Consider the following 18,908-nt stretch of genomic DNA (forward strand, 5'->3'; position numbering starts at 1 on the left):
CTGATGAATGGGAGGAGTTACCAATATACAGGAAAGGTATATATGGATGGACGAGTATGGTGGCCATAGATTGTCAAAATCCTCCTGAGGAAGGCCAACGTTAATTGGCAGAAACGCGTAGAGGTTTCTTTATACAATTTGTGAACAATAACAAGCTGAAGTATCCAGGATTATAGGCGCACCGCAAAAGCGCGCAGCGGCCGCCTTTGAAAGAAAGAAAAAAAGATCCAGGAGACCTAGTGGTGACGTCACCCATAGAGAACAGTGCACGCCGGAGTGAGCTGGGCGGAAGAGCAGTGAGCGGACTTCAGAGTCTGACAGCCGGAAGTGACGCAGGCTGCGCTTGGTTACCAGCACGAGCGGAGCATATCAGCTACTAAGAGGAGAACCCGGGCTGACGGCGGTGAAACCGGGGAGACCACTGACCAATTGATGTGTGGAAACACACAGGTACCATTCGTATATGCTAACCACGGAACTGTAAGTGTATAATATATGCAGCATTGGGAGAAACCTCGGACTGTCATTTAGCACTTGCGGTGACTATTATTCATAGGAAGGAACACGGCAGTGTTTGCTCTATCAAGCGGACGCTATATATTTTTTCATGCAATTGCTCATTTCTCTATCAATTTTTAAGGAGTCAATTTTTACCCTGTATAGGGATTTTTTAACAGACCTTGTGCACATAGAGAGCTGAGAAGATTTAGAAGGGCCCTTCTGATAGGATTTTTTATGTGGTTGATTTACGAGATTTTGAATGAATGGATTGAGTGATTGATTGTGAATCAGTTTATTAAATAAATTTGAGAGTTTTGAGGATCCTTAGCGCGTGTCAGTAATACTTTATAACTTGGTCTAACTTGGTCTATCATTGAGGGTATAGGGATCCCTCATCTGACACACAGCTCCAAAGATAGCCTACCTAGCGCATGGTGATCGTATACACACTGTACAATACACAAACATTATAAGACAAACACACTCTACTATACACAAACACACATTACAAGACAGACACACGGAGGCTGGGTGCACACACAGCAGAAATACTAGCGTAGCGTAAAACGCTGCGTTTTATGTAGCAATGTTAGTCTGTGGGATGCAGAAGAAGCTGCATTGCACTGCCTTTTTACAGTATGCATTTTGCAAACGCTGGTAGTGTTTCATATTGTGCAGGTTGGTTTCCAAAATGCACATAATGAAAGTCTATGGTAACGCATATGCATAGTGTTTTGCATGTGTTTTTGAGTAAAAAATAAAGATCTCTGATGTGTTTCCGCGTCCTGTTGTCGTCCTAGTGATTTACATAAATTTATATTAAAAAACGCATACAAAACACATAAGCATTTTACATTAGCGAACTGCAAACACAATACAACGCATGCAAAACGCATCTGCGCAAAAAAGCATCCGCAAAACGCACCAAAAACACTACTTTTTCATGTTATGTCATATGTGAACCCAGCCTGTATAATAAACATACATAAACAATGAAAGTGGAAAGGGCCTGCTCTAACCTGGGCCAGAAATATGTGGTGCATGCTAAGGCGAGCCCCATGCAAAATTCAGAGATTATAAACAAGAAATCCGCAGCTCACTAGCAAAAGGCACTTTCCTTTATTAGCAAGGAATACGAAGAAAACAGCAATGCATACACACGCATTCACACACGCATTCACAATACAAGACATACACACTACACAATGCTACAAAATACATATATTCTATTCTGTCCAACTTGGATTTGATGGCAATTACTTTTGTAGAATGATACAGTTAATATGGAAAACAGGTCGTCACCTGAGGCAACTAAAATGGTATTTTCTATTAATGTTTAGCAGAGATGAACAAATCAGATTCATTTACACTTCTAAGCTAAAAACACAACTGCACTGTAAGCATTTTCATGTGTTTTATGTGTTCTATATTAATTGCTTAAATGCATAAAAAATATGGTGATCTATTTTTAAAGTGTTAACCCATTCGCGTTCCGTCGTTTTCACGTGAGAAATGTTCACCTCCCATTCATTAGCCTATTACTTTATCACTACTTATCACAATGCACTGATCTATATCTTGTTTTTTCCGCCACCATTTAGGCTTTCTTTGGGGGGTACATTTTGTTAAGAGCCACTTTACTGTAAATGCATTTTAACAGGAAGAATAAGAAAAACATGGAAAAATTCATTATTTCTCAGTTTTCAGCCATTATAGTTTTAAAATAATACATGCCTCCATAATTAAAACTCACGTATTGTATTTGCCCATATGTCCCGGTTATTACACCGTTAAAATTATGTCCCTATCACAATGTATGGCGACAATATTTTATTTGGAAATAAAGGTGCATTTTTTCCATTTTGCATCTATCACTATTTACAAGTTTAAAATAAAAAAAATATAGAAATATTTCATCTTTACATTGATATTTAAAAAGTTTAGACCCTTGGGTAAATATTTACATGTTTTTTTTTTATTGTAATGGTTTTTTTTTTATAGTAAACATTTTATTTGGGTAGTTTTGGGAGGGTGGGAGGTAAACAATAGATTTATAATGTAAATGTGTGTTAATTTTTATTTTTATTTTATTTCAGGTGTAGTATTACTTTTTGGCCACAAGATGGCGGCCATGAGTTTGTTTACATGACGTCACTCTAAGCGTAGCACACGCTTAGAGTGACGCATCGGGGAGGGAACAGCCAGAAAAAGCACAGCTTCCGAGAGAAGCTGTCGCTTTTTCAACGGGGGAGAGGAATCAGTGATCGGGCACCATAGCCCGATACATTGATTCCGTGGCTACCGAATCCGCGGCTGGGAGTGCGCGTTTACGCGCGCGATCGGCCGCGGGAGCGCGCATGGTTCCTGGACGTAGAAACTACGTCCAGGAACCAAAATAGGTTAAGGACCTATTCACACGTAAAGGGACCCTGCAGCAAGTACAGTATGTATCCTGGAAAAAAAAAACTGTTTGCAAAAGTACTGTTGTTGTTTCTAAGGGCCGGTTCCCACTTGCAGGGTACGTTTTCTGTAGTGCAAAGAAACGCAGGAAACAATCCTGTGTAAAACATATGGTTTCCTTCCACTTGCATTTAAAAATGAATGGGTTTACCGCTGCAGTAAACGGAACGCAAAGTCCCGACCTGCTGCATTTTTTACCAAATAGAGAATGCGTTTCCCATAGAAACCCATGGTAGAAACACAACTGCTTCAGATGTGAATGGATCAGACACTGAAATGTCCGCTCCCCTCCGACCCAAACAGACTCATTGCAAGTGGGAACTGAGACTGTACAACTCTTCCTAATCCAGCCAGCTGAAAGCTGCGCTACAACTGATCATACACTGATAAATAGCTGCAGGGTATGCTGGACACTGCTTGGTAGTTTGAATTGTGTGCTTGTTTAGTATTTGTATTGCTTTTTTCTCATCCTCCTATCCCTGGCTGCCAGCTCCTGTATAGTACTTGTCATCCTTAGGCCTTCTTATTAGCACTGTCCATTGTCAATCCAGTCATACATTATTGAATGAGGTGACAAGCAAAAGGTGCCCCACAGAAGAAACTACATTTCTGCCTGTGCCAGTTACTGAAGAGAAGGCCACTGACAGGGCACACCTGTTCCCACTGTAGATTTTCACCTGAAATGATCACAAATTACAGTTTTGGGTGAGAAAAATCTAAACTATGTTCTTATTTAGCTTAAAATGCACCTTAGTGCACATACAAAACAGAGGTAATAAATAAATATTATAATTACTTGGAGTGCCATCCGTAATAATTGTCACTAAAGTCCCAAATCAGCTAGATTTACGGCATGTATCTCCGCCCTTTGTCCAATATGGCAGCGGCCTTTCTTTATGTGATATCTTTATGTGATACTTAAAAAAGCTGATGCCTTTCTGAGTAAAAGGCGGAGCTACATGCTACAATCCAGCTGATTTCAGACTCTGGTGAAGATTATTACTCAGATGGTGTGCCGGGTAATTATGAATTTCATTCATTAGTGTACAGTACCATAGTGTTTCTATGTACACTAGAGGTGCACTTTAAGAAATCCCAACATAGTCTGCAAGCACCCATGCTAAAGATGCTTACTAATGATACAATCTTGATTGTACAATCTTACTACTTCTATGTAATATAAGGACTACTGTAAATATCCTTTCAAAGTATATTCACTCAATGTACCCATCTACTACACTCACTTGGTAGGATTGTACAATTAAGATTACCGTATATCACCAGTGGGAACCTTAACACTGGAGTACATGAGATTAAACTCCGTCTCATTTATTTGTTTGGGAGAGTTGGATGAAGTTCCTGTATGACTCATTCAATCACTTAATCTGCTCTCAGTGCTGCAAGACTATAAACTGAGGATTATATTATGGTCTGTTTTCTGGGGAGTGTCAATGGTAGCTGCAAATTGCAAATATGAAATATTTATGTGTAATATTTCATATATACCACATTAAAGAAAATTTACTATCTATTATTGAAAATAATTATTAAAAAGAAGCACCCACACAAAACACTGTACATTCCCTTTAAGGTTATGCATAATAAATTCTGTCTACCTTTAGTAGTGAACAGGGCAAGAATCAATCCAGTTGTCACCAGTTCAGTATAAAATAGCATGAATAAAAGATTAGAAGGAAGGCAATTGAAAAATCACCATATAAAACGTGACCAGAGTCCCCAATTTCAGGATTACTGAGAAACACAGCTGACAAAAGTCAACCCATTCTTATAAATTAAAGCACTGTTGATCAAGGGAACGGCTAAACAAAATACAGATGAGGCACCTGACAATTTATCTTTACAGTGGGAAGCATCATTCTTGAACCCATTAACATCAGCTGAATTAATTCCATAGATTAGTCATTTCACTGATCCATCCTGAAACCTGTAGCTGGATATGCCATTCTGGTGGAAAGATCTCCAGTCAGCCTTTACATTCACCAAGAACCAGTGACTTTCCACCTCAAAGAAACATCTGCACTATTTAGGCTTCAATTCACTAATGCTAGGTACACACCATACAATTTTTTTGTTAGATTCTTCTGTTAGATTTACCTACAACATGGAAAAAAGCTATCTGGCAGGTAAATCTAAGAGAAAATCTAACAGAAAATTGTATGGTGTGTACCTAGCATAAGGGCTGTTTGGTAAAAAAAATAAAAAAATAGGTTGATAAAATACTGCACTCAATATTTCAGACTTTTTTTTCCAAGCACACCAAGATTTCCACACATGCGGTAATAGTTTGGTAATTAACCGAGCAATATTGCTTCATTCAAAGCCCTACTCTGTAATGTAGAAGTCTCACCAGTGGATCAAGTCAGAGAAAGAGTTGCACACCACAAGGCTCTTCGAGGTGCTGGACCAAAATGTCCTCAAGGGAAAAAATCCAAAGGGCCCGTACACGCCGTAAAAGGTAACGCGGTTTATTCAAATAACACACTAGATATCCATTCCATTCACCAATGACCATTTCGGGGCCATGGCGGGTGCTCTTTGTCAAGGCATATAACAGAATGATGTTATATGCCTTGAAAAGAGGACCTGCCGTGGCCCCAAAACAGTCGTTGGTGACTGGAATGGATTTCTGGTGTGTTATGTGAATAAACTATGTTAATCTTTATGGAGTGTGCAGACCCTTTGGATTTTTTTCACCAGTGAAGCAGGTCTTTGCAGCAAGCTGTGCATCTTCTACTACAACTGGTCTGCATGCTTCCCTGTGTCCTGTGACAGCTTGCTAGACAGTAAAAGGCTTCCTGCATCCCTTTATATGCGTATGCATGCCACTAGAGGTCTCTCGTCTGTATATCAGTATATACTGTAGATCTGCACAGCTAAAGGCATACAGAAAGCCTATTTGAATGTCTATTTCTCCTGCTCTGTGGTTCTCATGACCCGCCTGGAAGTGCATCGGATCAAATGGGGTAAGTAGAAGAAGGTGTAGGCTCTCCCTATTGGCTCTCTGCTTTAGTCAATTTTACCATATGCTAATTGCTAGGTACCGATAGGTCAGAGCTGGTCTTAAATATCAAACATTTTTACTTGTTCTTCTAAATGCGCTTATCTTGAATTGACTTTTATTGAGGTAATTTGGTGTTTAGCAGGACGCTTGGAAAAATCATTTGATTTCTGCATTACCGAATGTGGCAATGCTTAGTGAATTGCAGTCATAAAGTAGGATTACTACACACTGCAAAGTGAAGATGCTTCTTATTTAAGTCAGCGGCCTGTGTGTCCAGTTATCTGTAATCAGCTTATCTTTTCTGAGGATTTAGCCCTGCCCCTTCCTATCTCTATGCTTCCCGGGGCTTCCCAGCTGATCACGTGACTCTCCTCAGCCACAACATAGAAGTTGTCCTCACATCAGGGTCTGCTTTCTGTTAATATTAAAGAAACTTGTAGTAAAAGTTACATAGAGGATGCTATTCCCCCCAGGGGCTGTGCACACAAATGGTGGTGGGCACCTATTTAATGTGCAGTATAATGGGAAACACTAAAAAGGAGGAATCTAACTTACATTTTTACAAGTACATATCTTTCTCCTACCATGAGGGGGATTGTATAAGTATGGAAGTGCAGCACATAAACAGAGGAAACAGCATGTAGTATAGGTTCACATACTTTTGTTTTACTCTTTACTTGACCCCACCCACAATCAGTCATGTCCATGCCCACTTCACAAAGCAAGCAACATTTCAACCTTCTTTGGTATCTACAGGTTCCTGGAACATTCTGTGGTTCTAGAAGAGTCCCTGGTTAGCTTAAAGTGGACCAGAGCTCTTGCAAAGTACAGACTAAAAAGTGTTCATTCATAGAAATACTGTAGAAATAAACTGCACCGAGCTGTGTATGTTTATTTAGTTACAGTTGAGTGTAAGAAGTGTGTAATCAGGAGGCATGACTTACAGTGCCTCGGCATTAGCTGTACAGGAAAGACAGATGCTTTAACCTTTCCTTTGCTCCCTGAAAGTTTATCAAGTAAATTTTCAGGGCTTTTTTGGGATTTCTGTGCATTGTAACAAATATTTTTTTTCACTGATTGTTTTCATACTGTGCGTAATCTTTTAGAGTAGAGAGGAAATTCTGAGCTCAGATCCACTTTATAACAATGTCATCAACTAAATATTTCAGTGATGGGGTTACTATGAGATACTTCCTATTGAGCTATAAGCACATCTGAGGAACTAAAATAAATGCTGTGGAACAGCATTTACTTTCTGAAGGCAGCAACTGAATACATACTTTTTCACAACATGCCCAGTCTGAATTGCTATGCTTGTGAAAAATTACCCATAAAACCTTCATAGAATTGGACTGAACAATTAACAAAAACACAGATAATTAAAATAATGGGAAGAAAATACCGCAAAAAATTGTATTGCTATATATCACGGCACTGCAAATAATCTGTATGGGATATTGTAAATGGAACAAATGGTCACAAACTACTCAAAGAAAAAAAAAAGTCGGAAAAATTATAGCAGTGATAACTTATCACTTCAGGGAATTAAAAGTCAACCAGCAGACACTTTGATAAACAGCACTAACAAAGCATTAATCTCCTTAATGGGACATTAATGTCTGGGATTTGCCACACACACCAAAAACCTCACTTCTACATTGGTCTTTCCTAATTGCCCAATCACGATTGCCATTTATTATGCTGGCCACATTGATAGAAAAAGAATGTGCCCAATTAATATCAGGCTGGTACAGAATACCAAATACTGAGGTATTACAAACACTTTAACAGCCTCATTTACTAAAGCATCTCCAGTGGGGATATCAGGAGTTATTCAGCAAATCTTTACTGGCTTCCATAGAAGTTACAGTATCTTATATTGTGGTATTAGACTACACCTTTTTGGGGTTACACAGAGACCCATGGATTTTGCTAAAAGGCTAGTAAATGGAGAAGTTGTGTTATTATTAAATTTAAACTTATTAAATGTACCATTTTTACTAGGGTTTTATAATAGATGACTGATTTATGATTTATGATCTATTTAGAAAGTGATTTATGATAGATTAAGTTTTTGGAATGCATGGTGAATATCCATTATGTAAATGAGATATATACATACATTTTGAGGGGAACTTTCATCCTATGCTTTGCTAAACGATATGCCAATTAACTATTATGATAGGTTACATGCTTTGGAGAGGGGACTTTTATTCTTTGTTATGCTAATCATTTTATTATTTAGGTATCACATTTTTATTAGACTATGGGCTCGATTCACTAAGACGAATAGCATGCCTTATCAAAGTTATCATGCCTTATCAGCGTAGCAAACGCTATGAACCCGCAGGGGCTCAGGGCAGGACGAGTGGATCTCTCGTCATTGCCAATTAGCAGGCATAAGTTTGCTACGTTACTCTGATAAGGCATGCTAACTTTGATAAAGCATGCTATTTGTCTTAGTGAATCAAGCCCTACATGTGCTCCTGAGAGGTAATTCTGATCCTCACAGCATAGGTGATTTTTTATACTTAAATGCATTTTTTATCCCAAGTGGAGTTCTTATTATTATGCTTAATTACATCATAATGTTGCAACTAAAGTGCATGTGCATTATTTGTAGATGTTCTATTGTATACACATATAAATAGCTATTTATTGTTTTGGCATTTTGTTTTGACCTGAGGAAGCGGGCTCTGCCCAGTGAACCGCGTTGTCAGATTATTTTTTGAATAAAAACTTTTTTTCAGTTGAAGTGGTGTCTATATCTTCTAGAGAAGTAAGTGATTACCTCCCTTTTTATTATTATTTTTTTTATTTATATTTTAAAATACTAAAGCAGAACACATTGAGCGCCTCCATCCTACTCATTATCAGTCCTTTGGAAGTAATAGGTTCACAGTTTTTCTGGAAAGTCTATCATTCTACAGGCGAACGACCATCCAGTATCCAGCAGGACCTGAAGTATTAAGCAGGGACGGTTAATTCCCTGCAGGCCTATACGGTGGTCTCAGGAACTGTTGGCATAGATTGAAGGTATGCAGTGTGTTACCAAATAACACAAGCATTTACAGCTGAAATAAAGAATACTTATTACTGATTGTATGCTTCACAGTATGCATTGCATGTCTACCGCCAATTTTCCCTTAAGTTGCAAACCTGTTTTCACAAGGAACACAATGCAATTCCTCAATGTGAACCTAGCCTTACTCATTCATCCCTAAGGGGAGTGAGCACTAGTAAGAGTGGTGGGGTTGTTCTGTGTGCAATCGGCAGACATATAGATTTGCACTGCGTCAAGTAATACAAAATCAAAGGCGACGGTATTCCAATTCATATGCAATCACAATCAATTTGTATACAGCAGCAGCCCAGGTAAACAATCCGTGTGAGGGAGATGTTGATCATTTACTTGTTCAAGAAAAAAATCTTGTAGTGTATGTCCAGCTTTATTGTCCAAAGTGCAGTGTACTGTAGTAAACACAACCTGCTAATCAGGGAATCAGTTTTATGCAGTGAGGAAAGCATTCGGGGGCATATTAAAGCTTCTGCTGTCCCCTAGCACCTTCTAGCTGCCCCCCGTTTGTCAGTTTATACACAATACATTTCAATTGTCACACAAGCATACTATTTTCGTTCACCTCAAATCAACTCACCTCAGAAAACTGCAGCCTGCCAAAATCACTAGTGGGATTGGCAATCTTGAAAACCTTCTTTGGCATTACCCAGGTCTCCAACGTCTCAAGCTTACTGACTGCAAGATTAGTGGCATGATGTTTAATAAGGAAACCCTGGAAGCGGTCAGCAAGAAAATAAAGATGGACTGACACTGGATGGCCCATGGGATAGTATCTGCAAAAGAAGATTGAAGAGGAATTTAAAGTGTGGAAACTAGAACAAAACTGCAGACTCCACTGCAGCCTTTCAGCAATAGCCTCACTGTCTGCAGCGGCAGCACGGTTACAACTCAATAATTATGGGAGGAGGAGGACAGGAGGAAGCAGTGCTGGAACTTTATTCAGTATTCTGCCATTCTATAATGTTCAGTTTACAAACTGCCCTGAAAATAGTTATGAAGGAGAATAGATTTTCCTACTTTACACATTTTTAAATGGGTTGCTTATCTGCTTGTGTTGTTTTCTATCCCAGGATATTTCTTATGGTTATATATAGAAACAGACCATTACTTAGCTAATTGTACATCATAGTTGGACTATTATTATCATGTTTTGATATCATGCTGACTCATTTTCAGCAATGCTACACTGAACAATTTATATCACTAACTGTCCCTCAGTGGGGTTCAAAAACTGATGTTCCTTCGACAACCTAGGGTTAACTTTTGGATGAAACCAGCTATAATTATCATTGATTTATATACCACAAATATATTCGGTGGCACGCAGGGCCGGGCCGAGGTAGAGGTGAGAGAGGCTCCAGCCTCAGGGCGCAGTGTAGGAGGGGGCGCACAATTCACTCAGCTTTCATTCCACTATTGTGTTTGAAGCAGAGAAATAAGAAAAAGGGATACATGGCAGAGACTGCAAGCCAGATAACTAGAGATTAAGGTGTTGGGGGCCCTGGGGCACCTCTTAGTCTAAAAGCAATCAGTGTGTGACGGCTGGAGTGGGAGGGCGCACTTTGGTGTCTCAGCCTTGGGCGCTGGAGGACCTTGCCCCGGCTCTGCCCATTTATACTAAATACTCCCCCATTTATACTTAATACTCCCCGTTTATACTAAATACTCCCCCATTTATACTAAATACTCCCCCATTTATACTAAATACTCCCCAATTAATACTAAATACTCCCCAATTAATACTAAATACTCCCCCATTTATACTTAATACTCCCCCATTTATACTAAATACTCCCCCATTTATACTAAATACTCCCCCATTTATGCTAAATACTCCTCTTATACTAAATACACCCCCATTTATACTAAATACTCCCCCATTTATACTAAATACTCCCCCATTTATACTCAATACTCCCCCATTTATACTCAATACTCCCCCATTTATACTCAATACTCCCCCATTTATACTCAATACTCCCCCATTTTTATTCAATACTCCCCCATTTATACTCAATACTCCCCCATTTATACTCAATACTCCCCCATTTATACTTAATACTCCTCCATTTATACTAAATACAATACTCCCCCATATAAACTTACTACTCAGTCATTTATACAAAATACTCCCCCATTTATACTTCATTCTCCCCCATTTATACTAAATACTTCCCCACTCAGCCATTGATACAAAATACTCCTCCATTTATACTTCATTCTCCCCCATTTATACTAAATACTTCCCCATTTATACTAAATACTCCCCCATTTATACTAAATACTCCCCCATTTATACTTAATACTCAGCCATTTATACAAAATACTCCCCAATTTATACTTAATACTCAGCCATTTATACTAAATACTCCCCCCATTTATACTAAATACTCCCCCATTTATACTAAATACTCCCCCATTTATACTAAATACTCCCCAATTTATACTTAATTCTCCCCCATTTATACTAAATACTCCCCCATTTATACTTAATACTCCTCCATTTATACGAAATACTCCGCCATTAATACTCCCCATTTATACTTAATACTGCTCCATTTATACGAAATACTCCCCCATTAATACTCCCCATTTATACTAAATACGTCTCCATTTATACTTAATACTCCCCCATTTATACTTAATACTCCCCCATTATACTAAATACTTCCCCATTTACACTAAATACTCCCCCATTTATACAAAATACTCAGCCATTTATACAAAATACTCCCCCATCTATACTAAATACTTCCCCATTTATACTAAATACTCCCCCATTTATACTAAATATTCCCCCATTTATACTAAATACTCCCCCATGTATACTTATTTACAGGGCCGGGCCGAGGTAGAGGCGAGAGAAGCTCCAGTCTCAGGGCACAGTGCACAATTCACTCAGCTTTCATACCACTATTGTGTTTGAAGCAGAGAAATAAGAAAAAGGCATACATGGCAGAGACTGCAAACCAGATAACTAGAGTGTTGGGGACCCTGGGGCGCCTCTCAGTCTAAAAGCAATCAGTGTGTGACGGCTGGAGAGGGAGGGCGCACTTTGGTGTCTCAGCCTTGGGCGCTGGAGGACCTTGTCCCGGCTCTGGTGGCACACATAAATATATTAGAGTTATGATAAAAGTTACATCGAAAAATAAGGAAATTATGAATGGATCAAATGTAAGTTATATAGACACTCTTGATTCTTGTATTACGTAAACATAAATGGGTCAGCTAGCAAACATAGAAATATTAAGCTACAACAGGAGAGAAGGCCCTACCAAAATGAATTTAGTCTAAAGGATGGGGGGAGGGGGTACTTAGAAGGTACGGGATGGTGGGAGGACAATCTGCAAAATAAATGGAACTACTGTACATGATTCACGTACAGGTAGTTGGCAGCTGTGATAGTTCAGTAACCCACTAAAATTACTAGCTGGCTTGAAAAAGTGAGTGTTTCATATTCATTTAAACATCACAAAATATGGAGAGTATGAAGCTAATTTATGGAGGGAGGCCTAGAGGAGGGGAGAGGCATGTGGTCAACTTCCATGATGCTCAGCAAGTGCAAGCAGCAGAGCAACTTGGAAAAATTCTGTAACTGGTTCAGAGCCACAAACATTGATTTCCAGTGTAGGGTATCTTTTGAATGTTACAGTGTTCACAGTATTACATTTCTCTTCACCCTAGGCACCATATTAGGTTTGGTGGTGTTCTTTGAATACATACTGCTTGGTAGCTGTCAGAAAAGACAGAATATGCTTTAAATATAATTCACTAGGGATCCGTGGAAAATTCTCCTAAAATGCAAATCTTTACCGTTCCAGGAACTGAAAGCTCTACTATTAAATCAAAGTCATACAGTAGACGCCAATCTATTAGTTGACAGGTGATTAATTAACATAGGTGCTGACTAAATGACCAGTACTGGCAGCCTCATCTGTTTCTACTACTTCAGTCAGTAGGGATTCCCCAAAACATATAGATAGGTTATTTGTCTTCCCCCTAAAATTGGCCATAGGCTACAATGGACATGGCATATGACTATGGTAGGGATTACATTGAGAGCTCCTCTAGAGGGACAGTTGGAGACAAGACTATATATTCTCTGTAAGGCACTGGAGAAAATGTCTCTATATCAATACTAAATAATAATAAAAAAAATAATAATTTGCATCTTTACAGAGTTTACTACTCTCACTAAAAGCCCACTGACCACTATAGGGAGCATGGAGATTTTTAAGTGGACTGAAAGTGCTCCTACCATTTTCTTCAGCGGTGATTTTGAAGAGTGAGCTGAGTCGTGATGAGGATGAATGTACTTGTCACCAGATTATTGCTTTTTTTGCACCCAACATATCGAGGTGAGTAAAGACAGCAATTATATACAGCTGTCCCAGTATACAGTAGGTGACATGGATGTACACTGCGCAGCCTGCAAAGATCCCATACTAAATTAGAAAAAGCACTGTCATGTGTTTTGATGGTGCAAGCTGACTATAAAACAATGTGAATGATGTCATCCGGTTTTTCCATCCATTTGTGAAGTGTATTTCTGTACAGCTGAGGTAAACAATGCCAAAACATAAGTAAATTCAAGGACTAAAATGTACACACACATAACGCAAACAAAACCCCATAACAAAAACACAAGCTCCTCCGCTACAAAGATAAAAAACATCTGGATGGATATTTCATTATTGTTTTCGCGGTGTGTTAACAATATAGAGCAGCTGGAATACAAACAAGGCTGACACTGATGGACTTCACAAAGGCACTGCAAACAAATCACGGCTGCCAATATAAGCAAAAACCCACCTGCAGCAATGAATACTATCGTTACTTGTGCTTTATTAACATCTACAGCCAGTAAATATTTACGTGAGGAAGTCAGAGGAAATTTTAGCCTTGCCATTTCTAGGCTGATGAGTGATGAAATAAACAGATAATTAAATAGCAGATTTGACTGTTCTTTAGCACATATGCAATTAATTACAGCTCGGAGGAATAGTGAAGAGCATCAGTCGCAGGGTTCACATCACAGTCTGAAATGGCAGTAGACTGGGAAACATCAGCAGTTATGACGTCGTCTGAGGATCTCTTTTTGTTTACAAGAACCAGTGGCGTAGCAATAGGGGGTGCAGAGGTAGCAACCTTTGGGCTAGAGGGGCCCCATGGGGTCTACTATCAACCACAGTATTATCTCTTTATTGGTCCTGTGCTTGTAATAATCACTTCTATAGATACTTTGAATAGTAGTAATCATTAACACACTGCTTCCCATTTCCTTTTTGCTTTTTGATTGGTTTTGGTGCGCCGTATCAATTGTTACATATAGCATACTTGGGGGGCCCCAATGCAAAACTTGCACTGGGGCCTACAGAGGCGCTGAGCTTTGCACCAGACTTGAGTTTTATGCTCCGTTTCTATTGCCTGACGCATTGCACTTGCACTTTCTGGAGTATATAAATACATTTTTGTTGTTTTGAATATACACAACACTCGTGTGTGTCTGCTTGGGAGAGGTAAGTCCACCTCTGCCTCCTCTCATTTTAAACATTTTAGAATATTTTATCCTTTTGGTGCCTCTGTCTACTTATACACTACAGCTTCTTAGCTACGCCACCGACAAGAACATGAGGGACTGTCAGGCCTAGGGCCCAATACAGATCACCAATCGCTGTGGCAAATGTTTTTTTCTAGCATTTTCCATAGCAATTTCCAGCGCTATTTGTATGGTGATTGGAAGCACTGTGTAATCTACTGCCAGCGATTTTACAGGGCTTTGTGCTTTTTTTGGTTTCTTTTGTATGCTGTGTTAATAGAGTTTAAACAACTTGCTGAGTCTTCTATGGTCAGTTTCTAAATAGAGAAGCACCAATGACCTTTTGTGCCAAGGGGCGGGGCTACATGCAGAAAGCCAGCAGAAATGGATCTCAGGAGACTCAGAGAGTAGTTTAAACTTTATTTACACACAGAAATTGAACACAAAGTCGCTGCAAAATCACTTTTAAAAATCAATTCAGTGCTCCTACTGTATCTTTTGTCCTTACAGGAAAAGTCCTTTTTTTTAGCATTCTCTGCACAAGATTAGTTGCTTTAGATTAACATAGGTTTATTTTAGATTAGCATAGGTTTAAATTACTTCCCCAAGAATGCTGTGATTTTGCATGACCAAGCTGTGTAGTTGAGCAGAGCATAAACTAACATGAAATTAGTATTTTTCTGGCATAGCAATCCTGGGAACCATCTGTGCCAGCAGTGGCATAGGACCCAATGTGACAGAGGCAGTTGAGTAAAACAACGTCAAAATGTATGCGGTGACCAACCTAGTGAGAATGAACACTATCAGTTCTCATAGGCTTTCATTGATTCCGTCAGCATGCTTCAACTGGCTGATCCGCAAAAGTCCCATACTTGTGTCCCACTTGTCAGAACAGATCCAATGGATCCGTTTAGTTCCCCTATGCCGAATATTTTTAGCACAGTGTGAACCCAGCCTAAAGGGGGCCACACAACTGATCTTCTGGCATATATTTTATCACTTTGGTGGATCAGGCCTCTGCCAGCCTATGTATAGCTGGTTTAATTCACTAGCCATACACCATTATTCACCATGATGTAACCCAGGCAAGGGCTGCAAATGGTGCCAGCAAACAGGAGACTATATTTAATAAATCAGGCCAGACTAGCAGAAAGCCCATGTTCTACAATGTTCTCTACCCTGAAATAGCTTAGTAAATCAGGTTCATAATCTACTGCACAGAGTACACAAGGAGCCCCATTCAAATGTTTTGCATTAGGCTAAATTATAGAAACTTTGGGTCACCTACATTTTTCCACTGGGCAGCAAAAAATGTTGTATTTATAGGCTATATTTGTTTGAATGAAACCACCAGAGCAAAGTCTTCACATACCGGCAGCTGTTTTCTCCATCTGTGTGTAGAGATGCTTCGGCTCTTTTGAGTCCCATGCGGGAAAATGAGTGGAGCATAGTAAGCATGATGTCACTGATACTGTGGATGCCATCCGGTTCATCATACAGATTCTCCCAATATGATCTCAGTCCTGGTGTTCCAGATGGATAGTTGCCATATAAATAGTAGTCCAGTTGCCCAACTATCTCTTGGTTGACTGCAGCTTCAAATTTGCGGGCAAAGAAGGTTGGTCTTGCTGTCTGCTACATTGAAAACAAAAAAAAAAGAAAAGAAGGATTAGTAAATATTCATCCTATATTGGTCTGATGGTACAAAGAGGAAATGTCTCACATTGTGCCTAATGCACTAAACTGTATAGTGCAACACAACTCTTTTTTAATCTAATTTTTAAACCCCGTCTTCAGTAAACTTCATCAGTCGCCAACAATAAACAAGCATAAGCAAAGTGTTGAATTAGCATTTAACTATAGGCATAAATTACTGCATATGCGAAAATAGTGCATAAACTAACTCAATTAGAATCTAACAGTGATTCATGAAAGCCATCTCATGCATGGATGGCTTAATGGCTATTATAAGAGTACTGTAGTAATGTATAGTGGAACTGTGCTTTTTAAATATAGATCTCTCTTAAGCTCAGAATAAGGCCCCCATTCTAAGAGTTTGGTCACCAATGCATGTGGGCTGGGGGGGCCTGGGTTGCAGTGTGGCTATTGACTTTTTGACAGAAGACTTCCCTCTGTGTTTCTTTTAGTCTCCCTGTTGATTGAAGAGTCTCTGGAGGAGGTTTGTACTCATTTTTTTAACTAACAGGCTCCTGCCAAGGAACTCCTCGATTCAAAGACTTAATCGGGCCATGCAGCGGAGAAGCGTACGTTAAAAAGGGGCGCTGGGAAAAAAGGGCGCCGGGTTTTTAACGATAAGCATGGATACCGTTTAAAAATGTATTGTACTGTATTTCGTTTAAAATTAATGTTTTTTAAAGTTATAAATCATTAAATAATGTGCATTAAATCGGCAATTGTAAAAACGTTAATCTTTCGTTTAAATACTGAAACGTATAATAACGTTAAAAAAAAAATTACTAAGTAACCCTCCCTGTACCTACCCCTAACCCCTAGACCCCCCTGTTGATGCCTAAACCTAAGACCCCCCCTGTTGGTGCCTAAGTAACCCTCCCTGTACCTACCCCTAACCCCTAGACCCCCCTGTTGGTGCCTAAACCTAAGACCCCCCTGTTGGTGCCTAAACCTAAGACCCCCCTGTTGGTGCCTAAACCTAAGACCCCCCTGTTGGTGCCTAAACCTAAGACCCCCCTTTTGGTGCCTAAACCTAAGACCCCCTGTTGGTGCCTAAACCTAAGACCCCCCCTGTTGGTGCCTAAACCTAAGACCCCCCTGTTGGTGCCTAAACCTAAGACCCCCCTGTTGTTTTTTTCGTTTAAAAATAATGTAAAAAAAATGTACTGTTTTTCGTTTAAAAATAATGTTTGAAAAAAATATTGTACTGTTTTTCGTTTAAAAATAATATTTAAAAATGTATAAATCATTAAATAATGTGTAATCATGAGAAGCAGTAATAAAACATTAAGTCTCCGGGCGCCGCTTTTAAAACGTTATTTTTCACCGGCGCCCTTTTTTCCTATCGGGCGCCCATTAAACGATATTTATTATAGGAGTGAATGGCGGCGCCCGATTTGTCCACTAGCCTCAGGCGCCCGAATTTACTGTTTCCGCGGAGAAACATAGCTGAGCTATGCAGTTCATTATCACTGAATGCCTGTTGTGTGCAGGTCTTATGTCTTAGTCTAAAGGCGGCCGGCCGAGGCAGTCTCTACTAAGAATGTGTACAGCCATCGTGATGGATCACCGAGTGATCTGGAGTGCAGAATCATCTCTAGTTAGCACATTGTTCCCCCCCTTACCCTGCCCACCAGAAGCCACAATTTAGGAAAATCCTTTCCAGATAAAATAGGAGTCATGTTGCACTAGAATGTTTAGAGTACCAGGCCCTATGGTCTCTTTTTTTCCTATGATACTAGTAAATTGCTTTAGATCAGTAAAAAAGTTCAGTTATTCTATATTCTTTATCAAGTGTTTTCAAGTTTTTATGTTGTGATTATGCTGCTCTTACAAGACCCCTACAGAGGATTCCATTAAAGTGATGGATTAATGTATCAGGTTAAGTCAGTGATACATCAGGAGATTGAAAGGTTATGGCGGTGAAGCTCCTAAAAGTACAGGTTAAGTTTAGACATAGGCTTAGGTTGGAATTCTATGTATTGGAAGGCTAACGGTTATAGAGGTCACACAGGGGAATACATTTCTGGATGTCGGGGTTGCTCTTTGAAGTAAATAATCAAAAATATACATAGGCGTCTGAATGGTACTTTGCTTGAATGGGATGTATGACAGCAGCTGTCTGAGCTTTTAGTCACAGGAAGTTTGCTGACATTGCAGGTAAGTATGTTTAGAGGATCAGGATCAGAGTATCTTGGAGGACTTACAACATAGAGAGAGGGAGCCATGGTTGTCTAAATCAAATAATACTAGGGCTTTAGGCCCCTTTCACACAGGTGGCTGAAGGGCACATTTGTTGAGTAGTTCAGATCAGCCGCCCATCTGCTACCCGCCAATGCAATTCGGTTGCAATTTAAGTGCAGGAAAATTGCAGCGGTTGTAACACCACAAGTGTCAAGCGTTGACACGTGGTGACGTTACGGGGCGGTGGAGTAATGCAACATGTCGAGTCTAAGTGTGGCAGCGCTCAGACCTCACTCTGTGGGGGGACCGTCTGTACAGCGCTGGTACCAGGCACTAACAAGTGGCTGGCCGGTGCAGTAGAGCAGCTGACAGACGCTGACTTCAACCCTTTTTCAGCCACCCAAGTGAAAGGGCCCTAACTCTACAAAAAT

General features: G+C 39.7%; 1 protein-coding gene across 4 annotated transcripts in view; it reads right to left on the reverse strand.

Annotated features, from left to right (window-relative positions):
• XYLT1 (xylosyltransferase 1) overlaps positions 1–18,908 on the reverse strand; it is a 481,277-nt gene that overhangs the window by 31,198 nt on the left and 431,171 nt on the right. For all 4 annotated transcript variants that reach the window (XM_068244759.1, XM_068244760.1, XM_068244762.1 and 1 more), the window contains exons 8-9: positions 15,974–16,236; positions 9,640–9,835 (exon numbers count right to left, since the gene is read on the reverse strand). In XM_068244759.1, the coding sequence (XP_068100860.1) occupies positions 9,640–9,835; positions 15,974–16,236 (459 nt within the window). The remainder of the gene's footprint in view (positions 1–9,639; positions 9,836–15,973; positions 16,237–18,908) is intronic.

Source organism: Hyperolius riggenbachi, chromosome 7, assembly GCF_040937935.1.
Source record: "Hyperolius riggenbachi isolate aHypRig1 chromosome 7, aHypRig1.pri, whole genome shotgun sequence".
NCBI classification, from domain to species: domain Eukaryota; kingdom Metazoa; phylum Chordata; class Amphibia; order Anura; family Hyperoliidae; genus Hyperolius; species Hyperolius riggenbachi.